General features: G+C 44.5%; 1 protein-coding gene across 1 annotated transcript in view; it reads left to right on the top strand.

Annotated features, from left to right (window-relative positions):
* Nucleotides 1-21,699, top strand: part of GORASP1 (golgi reassembly stacking protein 1) — a 62,852-nt gene that overhangs the window by 32,569 nt on the left and 8,584 nt on the right. Inside the window, exons 2-8 of the mRNA XM_068235932.1 lie at nt 7,502-7,582; nt 12,289-12,492; nt 12,576-12,662; nt 14,129-14,259; nt 15,979-16,132; nt 17,629-17,767; nt 20,999-21,151. Coding sequence (XP_068092033.1) covers nt 7,502-7,582; nt 12,289-12,492; nt 12,576-12,662; nt 14,129-14,259; nt 15,979-16,132; nt 17,629-17,767; nt 20,999-21,151 — 949 coding nt within the window. The remainder of the gene's footprint in view (nt 1-7,501; nt 7,583-12,288; nt 12,493-12,575; nt 12,663-14,128; nt 14,260-15,978; nt 16,133-17,628; nt 17,768-20,998; nt 21,152-21,699) is intronic.

The following is a 21,699-nucleotide window of genomic DNA, read 5'->3' as shown; positions in this document are numbered from 1 at the left end:
TAGATGCAAATAACTTTGAGTTGATGCAAATGTAGGCAAATTTTTATGCAAATTTATGCAGCTTGAAAATGATCCAATTAAATCCTGCTGAGGTAAAATTTGATAGGTTCATTTTCAAGCTGCATAAATGTACATAAAAATTTGCATAAATGTGCATCAACTCGAAGTTATTTGCATCTACTTGACCATCACTATATTACGTGTGGTGACCCTTTTCCTGCAAAACTCCATCAGATGTGACCGGTACACTGACACAAATTCACAGGTTTTGTAGAGTTTTAGTCCGGTGCATTAGTAAGAGCTCTTTTCCACTGCAAATTGCATTCGTGGTTTGCAGCAGTTTGAATAAGAAATTTCCCATATGTTGTGTATCTTTTTGTATGATCGCTGTTATGTGCGGTGCAATTTTTGGTAGCTGGGGGGTGGAGCTTCACTCGACATTGGGAAATTTCACGTAAATCACAAAGCTCCTCCCTTGCTATGCGATTTTGGTACACAAAAGGGCACTTTGGTAGAAATCCCATCCCACGCTATTGCAATGGTAGAAAAGGACTACTGCGATTACAGTGTTAGGCCTTTTTTACACTACATTTGATTCTGAATTTGATGCAGCCTTTACACACCCTTTTAATTCGATATTAAAAAGCCCTGCATGCTGCGGTTTTTTTTTTCAGCGTTTTTCTTATTGTGTTGCTAGCATCAAGTGAAAACCAGTTTTGCAAATATGAATGGTATTGCGATTTGCGGTGTAAAAGAAGCCTCAATAATGGTGCCCCTGCGATTTTCCGAACACTCAATAAAAGCACATGCAATTTGATTTTCGGATCAGAATGCACTTATTAGGAATTGGCTCTGATCCATTATACCAATTAGGTGCTAAGGATCATCATTTTTATATGTAGATTGAAGTACAGTCATTAACCTAAACAAAAACAGCTGTGTAAGAGACTTAAAATTGGTGGGACCAGCCAAACTCTGCAACCACGTGAGGTTTTTAGAGGACAGTTTTATGCCACAGACCATTCACTATAGCAAGACTGAGCCCAAGTACTTCTTACTGAATAGGTACTGACCCTAGCCAGGATTCCAACCCTGGTCTCCCGTGTCAAAGGCAGAGCCCTTAAAGGGTAGGTCCAAGCAAAATGAAAAAATGAGTTTCACTTACCTGGGGCTTCTACCAGCCCCATGCAGCCATTTTGTGCCCTCGTAGTCACTCACAGCTACTCCAGTCCCCCGCTGGCAGCTTGCCGACCTTGGAGGTCGGCGGGCCGCATTGCGTAAATTTTTACGCATTCCCGCTAGTGCAGGAACATTAACACATACATTTTACGCGTTACTGGTTCAATGCGTAAATTTTTACGCGTTGCACCACTAACGCGGAAAAATGGTAAGTGAAACTCATTTTTTCATTTTGCTTGGACCTTCCCTTTAACCAGTACACTATCCAGGCACTACTACATCCAATTTAAAGGGAAGGTGCAAGGTGTAAAAGAAAAAAATAGGATCTACTTATCATCTTCCAGCCTGCGGCAGCCTATGAGTCCCTTGCTGCAGCTCCACTCCCAATCGGTGGCCCGGGGTTCCCTCCATTGCATGTGCCGACCTCGTCAGGTCAGCATCTTCTGCGTGAGCGTGTGGCTGCGCACGCTCACATGGCTTGAAGCATTCTGCACAGTCCAGACCACATGAAAGCTATCACGAGCACGCAGGCACAAAAGATGCCGATCTTGTGAGGTAGGCACCTGCAACGGAGGGGACTCCGGGCCACCATCTGGGAGCGGAGCTGAGGAGAGGAACACATAAGCTGCCAGAAGGTGGAGGAAGCACCAGGTAAGTAGATTTTATTTTATTTTGTACACCTTGCACCCTCCCTTTAAGTCAGGCATGCTTCTGTTTGTGAAAGCATTCTTTGGTTACATTACTTTTTATCCACACATGCGTAAAACATTTGCACTGTATTGTACATCTGGCTAAGCTCTTTGCCCGGGAGAGTCTGCAGCCTTTCATGACACAATCAGTGATGCTCTTTGACAGTCTTGGTAGTTCATCTTCCCAGAGTGGCAGAACAACTAATATAACCTGACAGGATAAACAGGACTTGCACTGTGTGATGTGTAGTGCTTGTCAGCTCTTGATAGACACATTCCAGACAGTGTCTGAAGTATCTGTAGTGTCCCTCGTTCATTACTCTCTTGTGGTTGTTGACACACCGTAGACATGCTGATCCTAGAACGTCACTGTAAGCTGAAGCTGTCAATTACCCCTCCACAGTCACACACAGTAACCTGCTGTCTAAGGATCACACGCTTCAGCCTCTGGATCCCTTTCACTTCTATATTTATATATTTATGCGTGTGTTTCATTAAGTCAGCAGTCAGTAACCTTGTACGAGTGTTCTTCAGTACACAAGTCTGCGCTTTGGTTTTCTATGGACAAACCAGTACTTCAGGAACTCTGGCTGGGAGGGCTGCATGCTGCTTGTCTACATGTACCTGCAGGTTGTGTGGCCACACCTCAGCTTCCTTAGTGCTTCAGAAGAGAACTGTAACACAAAGTAAACACACATTGCTCTGCCTTCAGAGCTTTCCTTTTACATTATTGTCTGTAGAACTGAACACTGATTGAGGCAGACAGTGTAGTGTTACGCCAAGTACATTTCTGCATGCTTGGTTGTCCGAAACGGTCAGCTCTCCACTGACATTTACCGTACCTGTGTTAGGGTGAGAATTACCACAGCTGCTGTGTTGGTCCACTTTTCTGGTCTTCCTGGGCAGGGACGGGAAGGGTAAACAATTTGGCTGACTTCTTAACCCTTTATCTCCCCTCCAATAGTTACTATAATAAAACACTTGTATAAAAAATAAAAAAAATGAAAAAGTGACCTTTTAAAAAAAACAAAAAAAAAACAGCTGTGTAAGACTTAAAAACAGTCGGGGACTGAACATATATATATATATATATATATATATATATATATATATATATATATATATATATATATATATATATATATATATATATATATATATATATATATATATATATATATATATATATATATATATATATATATATATATGTATGTCATGAGGGTATATTACTGTTATTTTTGTAAACATGGTCTTGTAATTAGTGACGGACTCAAAACTGAAAAAATACACTTACATGTCCATTTCGCGCCGTATGGGCACGTTCCCCTGTATGAATTGTCAAAACTGTTCATCGATAATCCGGGGTGACTATGTCACTCATACCACAAAAGGGACAAGGATTAGGATTAAGGGTAATTATTCCTGTACTACGACCAATGTGATTTATCTGTTAAAATGTCCTTGCGGAATGGGTTACGTTGGACAGACAACTAGGGATGGGAGGAGTAGGATTAATGAACATAGGAGTAATGTTAGGAATTACAAAAAAGAAAAGGAGAGTAAAGAAAAATCTAAGGACAAATTTGAATCTCCCGTAGGTCGCCACTTCCATGAGTGTGGACATACAGTGGGTGACTTGAGATGGTGCATACTGGAGAAGGTGTTTTCGCAAGATGGTGTGGACCCCCAAATCTCCCTGCTACGTAGGGAAAGCAAATGGATATATGATTTGGGCACTCTTGCGCCAAATGGCATGAATGAGGCCTACAATTTAAAGTGTTTCCTATGAAGTGTGAATACAATGGTCTGTCTCTTTAAGTAATGTGCCCGCCCCTGCAGGGGTGTGTTTTAATCTGTCTATATGTATGGTTTCTGCACATGAAGTCTGTAAGCACTTGAGAAAGACCCATTTGGTTGAAACGTTGTGCTGGTTTGCACTGTGATACAATAAAATTGGCCAAACAGGCCTTAAATCCAGGTTGAGACCCGGTCTTCTTTCTAGTTTGGACTGTTGCTGCACCTTAGGTGGATACGGGTGTGACTGGTTGACTCCCTGGTATGAATACTCATTGGGGTTGAAGTATCAAGGTACTCTTTATTGCTCTATACATTGTACTAGGGACATACTTTAAAGTTTTCAGGGCTGTGGAGTCGGTACAAATATCATCCGACTCCGACTGCTCAGTTTATGGAAACTCCGACTCCAGGTACCCAAAATGATTCCGACTCCTCGACTCTGACTCCTTAGTCTAATACTTACCAGGGCTTTAGAGTTGGTTCAGAAATCATCCGACTTCAACTCCTCAGATGAAACCCCCTACTCCAACCGCGACTCCAGGTACTCAAAAATGCTCCGACTCCACAGCCCTGCTTTAAACGTTGTAATAACTGGAATAAATGGGCAAATAAAATGTGTGTGTTTTATTTATAGTAGCACATTTATTTTAAAACTATAATGGCTAAAAAAAACAATGAATTTTTTCCATTTTTTTTTCTTATTTTTCCTGTTAAAATGCATTTAGAATAAAATAATTCTTAGCAAAATGTACCACTCAAAGAAAGCCTAATTTGTGACAAAAAACACGATATAGATCATTTTGTTGTGATAAGTAGGGATAAAGTTATTGGTGAATAAAAGGGAGTAGTACTGAATTTTGAAAATTGCTCTGTTCCATGAGGTGAAAAACCCTGCAGTGGTTAAGGAGGTTCTGAGAATTCAGACAAATAAGATGCAGGTTTGTGAATGTTCCTGTGACCTGCTAATTAAAAAGCTATAAAAACAGTGGTTGGGGTTAGAGACAAGGTTGGATTAATACTTTTTTGCCCCCAGGACAATATTCCTATAGCTGCTCTTCCTTGTGCAGCCCCTTCTCAGAGGTAATATCACTGTATAGAACCAATGTAATAAGGCTATTTCATTTCAGTCTTACCTCACAGCTATACTGTCCCATTTGTTAACATTTTTTTCCATCAGCAACTGTCTGATGTCTATACAGGCATCCTTCAAGCACCTAAGATCAACCATCATATGGCACAGTGTAGGCCTGAGCCTCACATTCATTACATATTTGAAAGTGTTAGGGCCTGAACAGCACTTCACTCAGTAACACAGGTGGCTGTGCTTTATACACAAATGCATGGCACCTTTGTTGCTTTCCATTGCAATGCTGCCCCATTCAACTGTGGTGAATGGGCTGGATCTGCGTTGCTGTCACTATTTGTGCAATAGTACACTGTGACCATGCATTGCTGCTCTATATACACCAAAGGGTTGGTGTAAGTAGTGAAAAATTACTTTCAATGTCGTGTTGCTGAAAGGCAACCACAGTAATAGACAAGTGGAGAATACGGTCTCCATGCTGATCTGTCAGGGATTCTTTTTCAGATGGTTGCGCTCCAAAAAGTAAAAACCTCCTGAGATTACTCTCAGGGGAAGCCTTTAACTAAGGGGAAGATCTGGGGGGATGGGAGGAGGCACTCCTGGGATATAAAGATTTAAAAGCCCTTAAAGGGACACTTAAGTCAAACAAAAAAAATAAGTTTTACTCACCTAGGGCTTCCAATAGCCCCCTGCAGCTGTCCGGTGCCCTCGCCGTCTCCCTCCGATCCTCCTGGCCCCGCCGGCAGCCACTTCCTGTTTCGGTGACAGGAGCTGACAGGCTGGGTACGCGAGTGATTCTTCGCGTTCCCAGACACTTTAGCACCCTCTATGCTGCTATATGGTATATGATATATGCTATAGCAGCATAGATGGCACTATTGTGGCCAGGAACGCGAAGAATCACTCGCGTCCCCAGCCTGTCAGCTCCTGTCACCGAAACAGGAAGTGGCTGCCGGCGGGGCCAGGAGGATCGGAGGGAGACGGCGAGGGCACCGGACAGCTGCAGAGGGCTATTGGAAGCCCCAGGTGAGTAAAACTCATTTTTTTTTTTTGTTTGACTTAAGTGGCCCTTTAAGGCCCATACACATGAGGCACAATTGTCTGAAGCAACACAGGGCGCGCGGATGTTGCAGCGACAGTTCGTACGTGTGTACAAGGCGCGCGCCACGAATGTCAGTAGTCCAGGTTGTCGCTGGGCGATTGAACTGGTCAGTCGCCAGCTACCTTTGTCGCAGGAACTGTCGCTAGTCTACTGGCGGTATGAACGTGTATACGCTGGTCTCTTGCGTACACTTATGTCGCTTGCGACAGTTCAACGCCACTTCCTGTGCGCTGCTCTTCCCAAGGTTTCCTACTTGCTGTAATCACTGACAGATGAATGGAACTGCACACTAAGCAGGTGTAATGTACTTGTATGGTGATGTGCACATTTCTCTCTCTCTCTCTACGGTATCTATCTATCTATCTATCTATCTATCTATCTATCTATCTATCTATCTATGTACACACACACACACACACACACACACACACACACACACACACACACACACACACACACACACACACACACACACACACACACACACACACACACACACACACACACACCAGGAGACACACACCAGGAGACACACACCAGGAGACACACACTCACACATACCTGGACACGGACACACACACACACACACACACACACACACCTACCTTAATTATGTGCAGTCAGTTGTATGATGCTGCATATACAGCACATGAGTATTTATGTACTGTATGTCTGTGTCGGCTGTACACGGGTGTCCGTGAGATGGAAGCCGCACACAGTATTTAGTCCAGTTTTGTCTCTACATGTTTATGGGCTGTTTAGCAAGCGACTACTGTGTCTGAGAGACAATTTCCGTTGTGTCGCGCCCCTTTAATCGCCGCGTGTAGATAAGTGTCGCTGCTGAGAACTGTCGTTGCCGGATACTCTCAACAGTCTCTTGTCTCCATGCAACTGGAGACATCCATGCCTCGTGTGTATGGGCCTTTAGGTAAATGATAGTCTTACCTCGTACGAGGATTGGGCTTTCGATGTATATTTATTGGATACTAAAAATGGCCTTTACTCACCTCCTCAGATCAATTTCAAACTAATCCAGAGCACCTAAGGCCTACCAGAGTCCTGTGCCAGGGCCTATTTACACTAGAAGCGCTTTTCTGAGCGTTTTGCGATTGGTTCGCGGTTTTTAAAATCGCTCCCGTTCACTTTCATAAAAATCATGATCGAGAAAATCGCAGCGATTTTTTTTCTTTTTTCGTTATTGTTTTCCGCGATTTTAATGAAAGTGAATGGGAGCAATTTTAAAAACCGCTAATCGCAAAACGCTCAAAGCGCTTCTAGTGTGAATGGGCCCTCAGGCCCCATTCACACTGGGAATCGTGAAGCGCTAGCAAAATGACTAGCATTTTGCATACAGATTTTCCTGTGATTTTTCACTGTTACTTTTCACTGTTACAGGAAAGCTCACTCCAATCTGAAAAATTGCAAATACCTTCTGTTTTAAGAAGGCAAACTTTTATTTTACAAAAATTAGGTCATTCAGTTTTCTGGGTGTCCGAGGAAGCGGCTGCAGACCGCATCACGCGTCTCTGTAAATTTACTGGAACATTTGATTTATATAAGCTCTGAAGATGGTCATAATGATTTAAGATAAAGTCTTGTGAATTTAGTAACATTTTTATTTTTACCAAATTATCTATTTTATTGCAGGTTCAGGAGAATTCCCCAGCACAGATTGCAGGACTGGAACCATTCTTTGACTTTATAATCGCAATCGGACATACGAGGCTGGTAAGTGGTTAATAAGAACATACATACATTTCAATAATGGTTACAAGAATAGGTCAAGCTGATTTTTAAAGTATTCCGTACTGTAGATGGGACAGGGAGTGATTGGTGTACAGGAAGTTAATCTGGAAACTATAATGACTTTCTGATTCTATACCTCTCATTTCTTTAGAAAAGACAGAGAACACCTTGCTACACAAAAATGTTAAAGCCAGTAGACTGAATACCTAGTCTACATTAACAGCAGTCAAGGTTCTATGCAGAAAGCAAACAGCAAAAGTCCCCAGTAACTGGCGGGGATCGCCTGATGCCGGATAAATGTGGTTCTGGTTGCTTGAGCAACCTGCTAAAAAATGGCAAACCTCCCTCTGCAAATTCTCACCGAGCCTCTAGCGATATCTGCCAGTCTCCCCATACCTCTTTGCGGGCTCCCCCACAGCTTTCTGGCGTCCTTTGTGCATGCAAGTCACATGACCCGCATCGGGTCATGTAACAAGTCAGCGTTAGTGCACTGCACCGGAAAGCCGCTAGGAGCCCGCAGGGAGGTACGGGGAGACTGCCAGACATCGCTGGAGGCCCGGTAAGTACTTAAAATGGCTCCAACACCCCCCTCTCCCCCCTAACACCTGAAAACTGTAGTCCCACAGGCATACTGGTTAGTTGAGACTTCCGGTTGTCTGAACTCCGGATAATGGGGACTGTATGAAGCTTTTACAGAGCAAAAATAAAGAAGTTGTAAGGAATGCAGGAGGGATCAAACCTCATCCACAGTCACATAGTTTAAATCACACCTGAACTGAGAGGGATATGGAGGCTGCCATATGTATTTTCTTTTAACCTCCCTGGCATTCAATTGATGCGGACTTTCGTCCGCGGGAGGGCTATTTTTTTTTTTTTAAAGTTGTTTTTAACCATGTAGCTAGCACTAGGCTAGCTATATGTGTCCCCTGATTGCCCCGGTGCTGTGTCCCACCCCCGATCACCGCCGGCTATGTTTACCGCTCCGGGATCCCACGAGAGCCGTAACTTTTTCATTCAGCTTCGGTCTTTGCTATGGCGATGATCGGATATGACGTCATGTGCAGTCCTGATCCTCGCCATAGCGACGTCTGGTGGTGATGCAAGAGGCTGCACCAGCGTGGGTTCCGGCAGGAGGTACGTATAACAACGCCGATCGGGGGGGGGGGGGGGGGGAGAGCGGCGGCAATTGGACAACACATGTAGCTAGCCAAGTGCTAGCTACATGATGTACAAAAAGTTAAAAAAAAAAAAAATCTCCCTGGGCCATGCTATCCCCTCCGGCAGTAATGGACGAGCTGAGCTCGTCCATACCACTCAGGAGGTTAAACAATACCTGGCTGTCCTGCTCATCTTTGGCTGGATCACACACCTGAGACAAGCATATGGGCTAATCTAGCTAGACTTCAGTCAGAAACATCTGATCCGCATGCTTGTTCAGGGGCTATGGCAAAAGTATTAAAGGCAGAAGATCAGCAGGACAGCCAGACAATCTGCATTGTTAATATGTCAGCTTTCATATCTCCCTCAGTTCTGGTGTGCTTTAAATTTTAGGTCTACTGAACCCACATTTGATTGGTGAGAGACAAAGATGCTTCTGCTGTATGGACCAGGCTTTCCATCTGCAAATGTTTTCTGCTCTAGCGGTAGCTTTGCTTCTGCTGAGGTCTTTTACTTCTAAAAAAAACTCTATAAGCTCTTCCCATGTTCAAGTCCTAATCTGTCCAAGTGACTAATTGCCAGGGACGCAATGCCAGCTTCCAGCTGGTGCCCAGGACTTGGCTGGGAATGTGGCAGCTGCTGCTGAGGAATTTAGCAATTATGCTGGATTGTTTGCATATTATTGAGAAGTTATTAAAGCTTAAGTCCTAGAAACACACTACGTGAACAAATTAAGACAAAACAGAACTAATTAGCATTACTTTTAAATTCCCTTTTTTGATGCCATTTCAGAATAAATTATCGTTTCAGACAGTTTTGTATCTGGAGTAGAAAAAAAAAAATGTTTCAGCTTACTCTTAGCTAGTGTGACCCAGGCAACATACCGCATATTCCGGCGTATAAGACGTCTGGCCTGCCCTTGTATCCTAGTTACCTCCTTCTCCGCCTCTCAGAACTCTCACATGTGCGCCTGCGCCGCTTCACTACAGTCCTCAGCAGCTACATCTGAGAGGCGGTAACAGGATAGGGCGGGCCAGATGGGTGGAAGAGGCGTGTTTTATGGGCACACTGCGATATCTTTCTTCCATACCCTGAGCGTTCCAGACCTTGCAGCCTGAGCGATGAGCACTTGGTATTTAATCATCAGCATATCGCGTATGCGCATCACGTATCAGCATCGCGTAAACATCAGCATGTCCCGCATGCGCATCGTGTATCAGCATCGTGTATCACCCAGCATCAAAGACCATGAGCATGAAAAATAGTAATACTGTACTTCTTTCCCAATCTGGGAAAGAGGAAGCTGCTCTCAGCTGTTGTGAAGGAATTTCCAGTGTCCATTGCAGGGATACTGTGACTCATGACTAGGGAAAGGGACAGGAAATATGCATGAGTTCTTAGGGACAGTTTCCACTAAGTACAAATCTGAAATGCAAATATTTGCATTGCGAACGGTTTTACACCGTTCTCATTGTGGTGCGATGCTCCACCACACTCACATCGCAATGGCAAGAAAGCGATGACATACTTCCTGCTGGACAGGAAGGCGGTCACTGGGATTCCCGGCTTCCTCTTCGTATTTTAGTCGTTCCGCGGATGCATGCTGCACTGCCACCGCCAACAAATTTCATTTTGCCATTGTGCTGTGTCGCTGCGGAGGTTGCACAGTAACGCGCTGCTGACTTTGCAGTGGGTTGGCGGTGAGTCATAACTTCCGTCACGACGCGGTAAGTGTACTGGACCCCATACACCTTCATTGCTGTTGTGTTACGCTGTGTGCAGAAACAATAACGCAATGCAAAAAAAGTGTATAAGTGTAAAAGGGGCCTGAAACTGGAAACAATGCATGCCAATGGAGTAATTTTCATTGAATGCAGAAAAAATGTGGATTGCTGCAGATTTCTGTAGCATGCATCAGTTCCCCTTACAATGATTGATAGCCAAATCCGGATATCCTGGTTTACCAAAATATAAATCACTTTAACAAGCAGAGGCCAATATAGTTATGCTTCAGAATAATATAGTCCTTTACTGCACTTAAAAGCCAGGGATCAGTCTGTAAAATATTATACAGCACTAGCATGTTTAATGACATGATTAGCCCTGACAGACGCGTTTTCTCTTTGACTTTTATACCTCAGTGTTTTATTAGCACTTTTGTGACCAGGAACTAAATGTAATATATAATGTAAGTACATGGTGTAGCACTGATACCTTACTAACTTCATTTACAACACGCTGGGTCTGCTCAAAGCCTGTCAGCAATTTAAAGGTGCAGCAACGTGCACTCGAATCTGTAGTACCAGATTATGCAAGGGCTGAACAGATTACATGATCTCCTTTAAACTAGGAGACCCTCAGTTTCACATAACACCATCAGTTTCACGTGGCAGCACAGGCAGCCAGTCTGCGCTGTTCTGCTCCTACCCCTACCATAATCCTTACAAAAGCACTCCATAGAAAGCAGGGCTGTGGAGTAAGTGTCGAGGAGTCGAATGATTTTTGTGCCTAAACCCACAGCCCTGAATTACCGCTATGCGGGGCGTGCATCATAGCATTGTTGCTATGATGGCGCCCAGTTTCGGCGCTCGTCTCTCAGAGCCACGTGACGAAATTAACTGATCCAATTAGACTAAGCTCGGAGTCTGAGCCATTTTGGGTACCTGGAGTGGATAATGTGTTAAAGATACCCTGAGCAGTGGCAGAGAAAAGGAAATCTGTACCTACCTGGGGTCCCCCCCCATAGCCTGCGAGGTCCCCCAGGATCCTCTTCTTGTCTTCTGTGGTCCCCCTGGCGGCTCTGGTAATCCGGATACTTTGGCTCAAAATGCACGTGCGCGCCATCACGCCAGTCACGGTGAGCATCCTGCTTCATGCTTTAGAGAACCGCGCATGCGTAGGATGCTTACGGTGACTGGTGTGATGAGTAGCCGGGTGCCAAAGACGCCGGATTACCGGAGCCACACCAGGCGATGAGGATGCCAGGGGACCTCATGGGCTACGGGTGGCTGGAGGAAGCCTCAGGTAAGTCCAGATTTCCTATTCTGCCACTGCTCAGAGTCCTTTTTTAACCAGGAAGTCATCACAGCAAATCAGAACCTTACAAATCTATCAGCTGATCCAATTGATCAATTGCCTCCCTGGTGGCCAATGGGAGCAGCTTGGTAAGGGAGGAAGGGGTGGACACAATTTACGACTTAAGCCTCAGTCTTGCTCCATAAACTGTTGGGCACTGGTTCACCCCAAAGACACACATGCACACACATGCACACACATGCACACACATGCACACACATGCACACACATGCACACACATGCACGCACGCACACACACACACACACACGCACACGACACGCACACACACGTTCTCAACCAAGATGGCTGGTCTGGGCTATGTTTGGTGAAAATGTAGCATGCATACGGTGGCCCCGATCCTCTCTGATGCTTTGCCAAGAGATCCTTGTCGTAACCTCTTTTTACATTATTAATTTTGAAGCCCAGCTAAATGAAAACTACATTGTCTTCTCAGAATAAAGAAAATAGCATGTTCAAAGATCTCTTGAAAGCCAACATGGAGAAGCCGGTGAAGCTGGAGGTTTATAACACGAAGACAATGAAAGTGAGAGAGCTGGAGGTCACCCCCAGTAATATGTGGGGCGGACAAGGACTACTGGGGGCCAGCGTTCGATTCTGCAGCTTCCAGGGGGCCAATGAGCATGTGTGGCACGTCCTGGTGAGTAGGACATCTCTATATGCTGGAGGAAGTGAAAACACTAATTTTTTTTACTAGTTTATAGTATTCTATATTTATTGCAGGATGTGGAGCCAAACTCACCAGCCTCCTTGGCCGGACTGCAACCTCATACAGATTACATTGTGGGCTCCGATCAGATCTTGCAGGAGGTATGAGAAATGTTGTTTCTAAACCAGATGCAGGATAAACAGAAACTTTGCAGTCTGTGGTGTAATGGGGACTGAAATTTAATTTGTACCCCAAATGAACTAAAAATGTAAACAATTTGTCGCTTGTCTAGTTTAGGGGACCCAGCAGGAAAACTTACCAGTAAATTCTGCTAAAGTGATTGGGTGGACAGCAACCTCTTGAACTGCTAGGTTTCCAATAGGCTGTAGTAAACCACGCCCATACTGTTTGGCCAATCACAACCCTTTGTGCTGTAGAGGGTGCTGTGATTGGAGAACTGCTCCCTATGAGGTTTCCTGCTGGATCCCCTAAACTAGACCAGCAGCATAATTTTATTTTGCAGTCACTGCAATTGTTAAATTGCTTCTGCAGTTCCTTTACCTTTCTCTTAATTAGGGCCTGAGCCCACTAACGCAGTTGTGGTTCCGCTTCTGTCCACTTTTCAGCATCTCTAACATTGATGTGTAGCTGAAAAGCGGACACAACTGTGTCAGTGGGCTCAGACTCTTACTCAGAAATGAATCTTATTGTTTGTCCTCTACCTACCATATACCTGTCCCTACAGAAAGTAGTTACATTAGTCACCTGAAGATCAGAATGTAGAACCTCTGCATTAGGAACAGTAATCCTGTCACAGTGACATGTATGTGCCTGGCAATGCCCTTCATGCTCCATAATGTAAGCACTAACATGCAGGCAGTTTTGACCATTCCCTGCTCTCTTACTATATAAAAGGTAGCCATAGATTTAAAGCTTTAATCTACAGATCGTAAGTAGTGATGGTCATGTCTAGGAGAACTCATGGAGAAGCATGTGATTTGTTTGATCAGCGAATAAATTTGCAAAGCTCTTATTTGCTGTGATTACTTTCTGCTTTAGCACATGATCAAGACTAGCAAATCAGAGACTTGCATACCTATCACCTGACCAAACTGATTACATGCTTCTCCAGTAAGTCAATGGGTGCTGCAAACCTTTTAAAAAGGTTGGCAGCGGTGTGCATGCGTGGAATGACGGAATATGATGGGGATCCCCAGGAATCCCAGTGACATACTTCCTGTCCAGCAGGGAGTACTTCACTGCGCGAGGAGTGCATGTGGAAGGAGGGTGCGCGCTATGCAAATGACCCTGTCGGTGCACTCTGCTGCAGGGTCCTATGATTGACATTTTGTGCGCTGCTAATTAATGTGGGCGGGGCATTGCACCGCAAGCGCACCGGCCAAGTGTAAAACTAGCATAGAAGCTGAACAGTGGCTACACTTCCTACCATCCTAACTAGCTGGAGTGTATTCTGACGTGTAGGGAATAACAATCTGCACAGGGAGGCAAACAGAATACATATACTTCTCCCAAAGTGCTGCCCCCAAATAGAATTATTACGGTACATCTCCATTTTACAATTGCTTGTTTTCATTATGCGATGTACATTTTGTCTGTCTTGTTCTAGTCAGAAGATTTCTACGCTCTGATAGAATCTCACGAGGGGAAGCCATTGAAGCTGTTGGTCTACAACATTGATACCGATTCATGCCGAGAGGTGTATGTCACCCCTAATGGAGCATGGGGTGGTGAAGGAAGGTACCATGATTCATTTTGTATGTAAATAATCCTGACCATGGTACAGCCATTTTTAGCTGGCCTTTGCATTTCTGAAAAAGTTTCACCGTCTACATGAATACAGTCTGAAGGAGGCCTGAAAGCCTAATCTTTACATCTTTTAAAGTTGGCCAATTAATGATGTCCTCCTGATTCAAAAGCTCCTGGGCTAATCCAAGTAAAGCTAAGAAAATGCCTAGTATTTCAGTTTTTATGGATAATTCAGTGATTTTTCTCCTGCATACCAAACCTTCTAGTCCAAACTACAGCTGATGAGATGTCCATCCATATACACGTTGGACAAATTGTTGGTACCCACTACCCTTATGGCTTGCCGAAAGTTAACAGTTCACATTTGAAAGCCAAAGGGCTGAATTGTGGTTAACCCGCCAGGGTAAAGATGTAAAAATGGCAACGTGTGTCATTTTAGTGCGTGGCTGTTCCATCCCTAAACAGGGACGGGGGTCTTCAACACCACTTATTAACATTCAGTGCCATTTTTACATCTTTACCACAGTGGTTTAACAAAAATTCTCTCCTTCGGCTATGTAACATTAGATCCTCTCTGCTAGATTTTTCAGTTCAAGGCTTTTACTGACCAAACAAGATTTTAATGTGGTTGTTTTGTACGATCAATTAAAAAGTCAAAGTTGTAATTATATTATTATTGTGTATTTATATAGCTCTGGCATCTTCCACAGCATTTTACAGTATCTTTAGTCATGTCACTAGCTGTGCCTCAGATCTCATAATCTAATACTTAAAGTGAACCAGAGACGAAGCATCCTCATGTATTTTACCATATATATCAGTGGAAACATTAGAGAAAACACATCCCTACTCTCTGTTCCTTTCTTCACTGTTCAGCTTGCTTATTATCAGCCCTGATAAAATCCACCACTGAGCATTCAGTTTGGCTTTGCTATAATGACTCAAATATAATGATTACTGAGCAGAGCTACAAGGGGGCAGGCTTGGGCTTGAAAAGACACCAGAGAAGACAGACTCGGCTATAAAAATTCCTGAGCAAAGCCAGACTGAATGCTCAGTCGGGGATTTTATCAGGGCTGATAAGAAGGAATCTAAACAGTGAAGAATGAAACAGAGAGCAGGGTAGGTGTTTTCTCTAATGTCCCCACTGATATATATGGTAAAATACATGCGGATGCTTCGTCTCTGGTTCACTTTAAGTCATAGCCTTATGGTCTCTATCATAGCCTGAGGTAAATTTTTAAGCGACAACCAGTTAACTTATCTTTATGTTTTGGGGATTTTTGTGGAAAGTGGAATGCCCAGTGGAAACCAACGCAAGCATGGGGTGACCATGCAAACTCCATGCAGCTAGTGAGTCAAACCTGGGACCCCAGCACTGCAAGGCAAGAGTGCTATGCACTACACCACCAATCCAGTCATTTAGATCAAAGTTTTTTTCAGTTTCCCATTCAATGATCTGATTTAATTTTGCTAAAACAATCACATTTATTCAATGATTTTTTTATTATTGTGCTCCTGTTTCTTATAGATGCATTTGTTTTGTATATTTGAATTCAATCACTTCGTAACATGTGGCTAGATACAAATGGTGACCGTTGACTTGACAATGTTTCAAATTCACTTATCATTTTTATGTCGATTCACCAAACGCAGGTATGCAATGGCGAATTACTGTAGATGGTTTAATATGCCTCTTTATTTTCACAGTTTGGGATGTGGCATTGGTTATGGTTATTTACATCGCATCCCCTCAAAGCCTGCTACACCCATGAAAGATTATGAGATCAAACCTCCTTCTCCATTACCACCAGAACGAGAGCCCGTTCCACCTACCGTGCCTCCAACAAATGGATATAGTGAGGTATGGGGCTCAAACGTACTTATTCCAGGGAAATCCTTATATTTATGTCCTGACGTCGCTGTATAAAATAGTGCTTGGTGTTGGATTGTTTTTGTGTGTCTCTACAGTGTCTAATTTTTGACATTAACAGACAAAAATGACAGTTTTTGCAGAACTAAAGTATGCTTTATTTTTCCCTTGCCCTGTTCACCACCTTGTGAAGGTGGTCACTCTTGTAGCTCCTTCTTCCTCCTCCTCATCTTCCGAGAAGGTCACTACTGTACAGTTCCCTCTAGGTCAATGCTGTGCTCCCTCTTCCTTCCCACAAACCACTGGGTAGGTTCCTAATGTACAGCTCCCTCTTCCTTCCAACTACCTGAGAATGTCACTGTTGTGCAGCTCCCTCTTCCTTCCTGCCATCTTCTGAGGAGGTCATTGCTGTACAGCTCTTTCTTAATCCTTCCCACCACATTCTGAAGTGGTCACTAATGTACAGCTTCCTATTCCGTCCAACTACCTTCTGAGAATGTCACTGTTGTGCTGCTCTCTATTCCTTCCCACCATCTTCTGAGGAGGTCACTGGTGTACAGCTCCCTCTTTCTTCCCATTATTCCCACCATCTTCTGAGGAGGTCATTGCTGTATAGCTCCTTCTTCCTTCCCACCATCTTCTGAGGAGGTCACTGCTGTACACTTCCCTCTTCCCACCAGGTTCTGAGGATATCACTAATGTACAGCTCCCTCTTCCTTCCCACCACATTCTGAGGAGGTCACTGCTGTACAGCTCCCTCTTCCTTTCCACAATATTCTGAGGAGGACACTGTAGTGCAGCTCCCTCTTCCTTCCCACTAACTTATGAGTAGGACACTAATGTATAGCTTGCTCTTCATTACAACTACCTTCTGAGAAGGACCGTGCTCCATAGCTTTCTTACTACCGCCTTATGATGGGGATAGAGGAGTATACAGCTGATTTCTTCCCACCACCTTTTTAAAGCCATTCATTCTCTAAAGATTCCTCTTGAGGCCTTTTGAGAAAACCAGTGCTATAAAGCAGTTTATGTCTTATGAACACCTTTCAAGCAGGAACATGTTACCCCTTCCTTTCAGATCAGGAGCTGTGACTGTAAGTGTTGTTATAGTAGTGGAGAGAGTGGCAGGGTAAGCAAGGCGCCCCACCCCCCCCCCCCCACCCCCCCTCCACAGCTCCTGGCCCGGATTGAGATGTCCCCTGAGCTCTAGGTCCCAAAGCACTGCGGCTGCTGTGGTATTTCTTATGCCAGCATCTAGAGATCGTTCTCATTTTCACCACCTTGTTTGTATGGCAGTGCTCTGTAGTTGCCACTTTCTTTCAACCTCTGCCCTCTGTTTATCTTTGCAAGGTTTTGAGACTGTTCTTTGTCCATGATATTTTTTCGCTATTGACAAGCACAAAGCTCTGCTGAGAGATATCATCAATAGATGATTTATACTGTTGTAATTAGGACTTTTCTTAATAACGTCATATCTCCGTTATCAGGCACCTCTTCTGGCACCAGAGACTGTCATTGATCCAAGTGAAGAAGCTCTTCCCCTGTCTGAAGCACAGACACACCATGGCAGTCCTGGGGAGCCAACCCTTGTCCTGCCACCACCAGTACAAAGAGTGGTAAATCCAGGTATTGAACAAAAATACAATGCTACCTTTTCCTCTTTGTTCATATTGCCTATTAAAGTGTACTCAAGGTGAACCTCAGAGACAAAAATAAATACGTACCTAAGAAGAGAGAATCCTCTGGATTCTATGGGGGCTTACCACGCTGTTCTCCATAGGGATGGTCAATGATTATAAAATATTAAAATCATTTTGAGATGATGCAGGATTATGCTAATTTTGTATGCAAATACATGCAGCTTGAAATTGGACCAATTGAATTTTACCTCAGCAGGATTTGATTGGCTCAATTTAAGCTGCAGAAATTTGCACACAAAATTTGCACAATGTTGCATCAATTGAAAATTATTTGCATCTCGTTGACAGTCCGTCTCTAGTCCTTAAAGAGAACCCGAGGTGGGGTTCTAACAACGAAATCCCCATACAGAGGCTGGGTCTGCCTATAGAGCCCAGCCTCTGTTGCTAGTCAGATTCCCCCTAAGCCCCCCCCTGCGCTCAGCGAGACCCCATTATTGAAGGAAAAAAATCATGCGCTCCCCCTTCATCCACAATAAACACCTGATACAGTAAGGAGGTGCAAATCCCCTTGCGGGTACAGACTCACCAGATCCTAAGGTCGCAAGAAACCAAGTCTCGCTTCCGGGGGTGTTGGCCCCCCCGTCGCCTCTCTGGCTTTCAGATGTCTCCCCTGCTAGCACTGCTGGGCTCTCCTTTCCAGTCGTGTGTGTTTGTGGAGATAAAAACAAAAAAGAGGACCCGCCTCTACTGGTGCATTATCCTCTTTTTATTTATATAAAAAGTTTTAAAAACAAACTTTAGCAACAGTGGTTCAAAATTGTGGGCTGGTGGACTACAATGTCTGTAGGCTAGGAGGAATTTGCATGTGACGTCAACGCGTACATGCGTAGCGTGTGACGCGTACGCCATTAACAGCAGCCGAGTGGTGTCACTGGCATGATCCCCGGCCTGGCGTTTTTTACTCATTGCAGTTGCGGCGTGGAAGGCGGTTTGGACGGCAGGAGGCGGCCACCCGGGAGCAAATTCCTCCTAGCCTACAGACATTGTAGTCCACCAGCCCGCAATTTTGAACCACTGTTGCTAAAGTTTGTTTTTAAAACTTTTTATATAAATAAAAAGAGGATAATGCACCAGTAGAGGCGGGTCCTCTTTTTTTGTTTTTATCTCCACAAACACACACGACTGGAAAGGAGAGCCCAGCAGAGCCCAGCAGTGCTAGCAGTTGCGGGGAGACATCTGAAAGCCAGAGAGGCGACAGGGGGGCCAACACCCCCGGAAGCGAGACTTGGTCACTTGCGACCTTAGGATCTGGTGAGTCTGTACCCGCACCTCCTTACTGTATCAGGTGTTTATTGTGGATGAAGGGGGAGCGCATGATTTTTTTCCTTCAAAGACTGTTACCAGAACAACCTGGTTTTATCTTGCAGCACCTCAAATTGAATTTATCTTGGACTTTGTGTTTGAGTATTTGTGGACACTTACAGAGGTGGTGTTATATCACCTAGGTTGATCATTATATACCGTGAGCGCTGAAAACTTTTTTCCATGAGACCCCATTAATCACTATGCGGCTGTGTTTACCTCTCTAATGTCAGTCTCCGCTCTCCCCCGCCTCTTGCATCGCTCTGGTCCCTGCCCGCGTCCCTTCCCTCCAATCAGCGGTGAGGGAAGGGACGTGGGCGGGGACCGGAGCGATGCAGGAGGCGGGGGAGCGGCGAGACTGGCATTAGAGAGGTAAACGCAGCGCGCTCTGACAAGCTGCGTGTCGACAGCGTGGCTGTGACTAATGGGGTCTCGCTGAGCACAGGGGGAGGGCTCAGGGGGAATCTGACTAGCAACAGAGGCTGGGCTCTATAGGCAGACCCAGCCTCTGTATATGGGGATTACGTTCTCCGAACCCCACCTCGGGTTCTCTTTAAAGTGACCCAGAAATGAATAACTACCCTCCCCTTTTTTTTTTCTTACCCGGGGCTTCCTCCAGCCCCAGAAGCACGGATGCGTCCCTCACCGTCCTCATGCGGTCCTCCGTTAAGCTGCAAACTGCTTTGGTAAGCGGCTGTGTGACGTCAGCAGGAGGCCTTCTGCACATGAGCGGACCTTCTGCGCAAGCGCTGACGACACTCAGTCAGAATGAGACTTTTGCTGTGGCTACACGGAGTATTCCGGGCGGACCGTGGGAGGCACACTTGAGGATGGCAAGGGATGCATCCATACTTCTGGGGCTGGAGGAAAACCCGGGTAAGTTAAAAAAAAAAAGGGGGGGGGGTTTATTCATCTCTGGGTCACTTTTTAGTCCCACGCCGTCGAGCGTGTATCCCCCCACCCCACGAAGAATACAAGGGCTTGTTGGTAGGAACCTCAGGGCCATGCTCCTCTTTTGGCACAAATAGGAAATAGTATGTAGCTGGATACTATAGATAGACCCTTCACCAAGGAAAGCAGACACCCCAAAAATAATTGCACTCAAAAGACCCAGTTTTACATTTAATATCCTGGTTTCAGCATCAGAAACATGTCATAAAACCATATATTGCTGTATATTGGTATGTAACCCCACTCGTCCAGTGACTTTTATTCAGTTAAGCAGTATTTTGTCCTAGAGACCAGGTATTGTTTCTGCTCACTTTGGAACACACAGAAAACCTACATTCTGCAGTGATGCACCTAGCAGTAAATATGTTGCCACCTGTGATAAATATAAGGATATAAATGAGGAAGGCTGTAATCCCTAAGTTACATTTCAGTAATGTTCCTCTTTAAAGAGGAACTGTTGCAAACATCTTAACATTTAAAACACCATACAAAGAAGTACGTTTCTTCCAAAGTAAAATGAGCCATAAATTACTTTTGAAAATAAAGAAAACCCTGAAAACCCCCATGAGAAGATGTGCTAGTCCGAAATCTGTCGGTAATGTCAGATTTCTACTACTTACTGTATGTGACAGTAACATAGGTGAAAAGTGATTTATGGCTCATTTTACTCTGGAAGAAACGTACTTCTTATTTATATATGTTTACATGCATTTTACATTTTAAGACTTTTCGTGACAGAGGTCCTTTAAGTAGTCCATAGATCCGGTAGGGACCGTGATATATTTACTCACATTTAAAGGACCACAGTACAGGTACACTTTAAGAGAAGTATTGAGTTTGCTGCAAATGACAAATCCGCAAGAGGCTGCAGAGATGGATATTCAATTACTCTGTTTCTTTACAGGGTTCCTAGACAATACAGATGTCCAGGTATCTGAAATTCCAGATGTAGCCAATTTGATTGACATGACATCACCGGCTCTCCTTAACGTGACACCAGAGCTTCCAATAAGTACGGACAAGATTCTGAGTGCGGAAGAGCTCAGTGCATATATCGGTATGTTCAGACTGCTGTAATTCTCTATCTGTATAACACAACAATGGGCAAACTACAGGCCCGTAAGCGCTATGAATCTGGGCCACCACTGGAGGGACGGATTCCACTCCTCCCTTCCTGCAAATTTGCAAGCGCTGCAGTTATGACAGGGTTAACTCACCTTATTGCCACTTCTAGCGCTGGTCTCCATGTGAGACGCTGGCTTGTACTGACAATGTCACGTGACGCCGCTGGGGCCATGGAGATCGGCGTTGGACACAGTGATTAGGTGAGTTAACCCTATCATTACTGCAGCACTTGCAACTGCAGGGCGGGAGGAAGAAGAGGAGAGGAGCGGTCAGCAGCCTGTGGCCCAGACCACTTAAAAAGGAACTTCAGCCTAAACAAACATACTGTCAATAAGTTACATTAGTTATGTTAATTAAAATAGATAGGTAATATAATCTCTTACCGACCCTGTTTTAAAAGAACACGCCAATTTTTGGGATTTCATGAGGGTAGCCATCTTTTTGGGTGAAAGGAGGTGACAGGGAGCCTGAGACACAGTT

The sequence above is a fragment of the Hyperolius riggenbachi genome, chromosome 5 (assembly GCF_040937935.1).
Source record: "Hyperolius riggenbachi isolate aHypRig1 chromosome 5, aHypRig1.pri, whole genome shotgun sequence".
Classification (NCBI taxonomy): Eukaryota; Metazoa; Chordata; class Amphibia; order Anura; family Hyperoliidae; genus Hyperolius; species Hyperolius riggenbachi.
The sequence above is the reverse complement of the archived record's forward strand: the minus strand, read 5'-3'. Positions and strand labels throughout refer to the sequence as shown.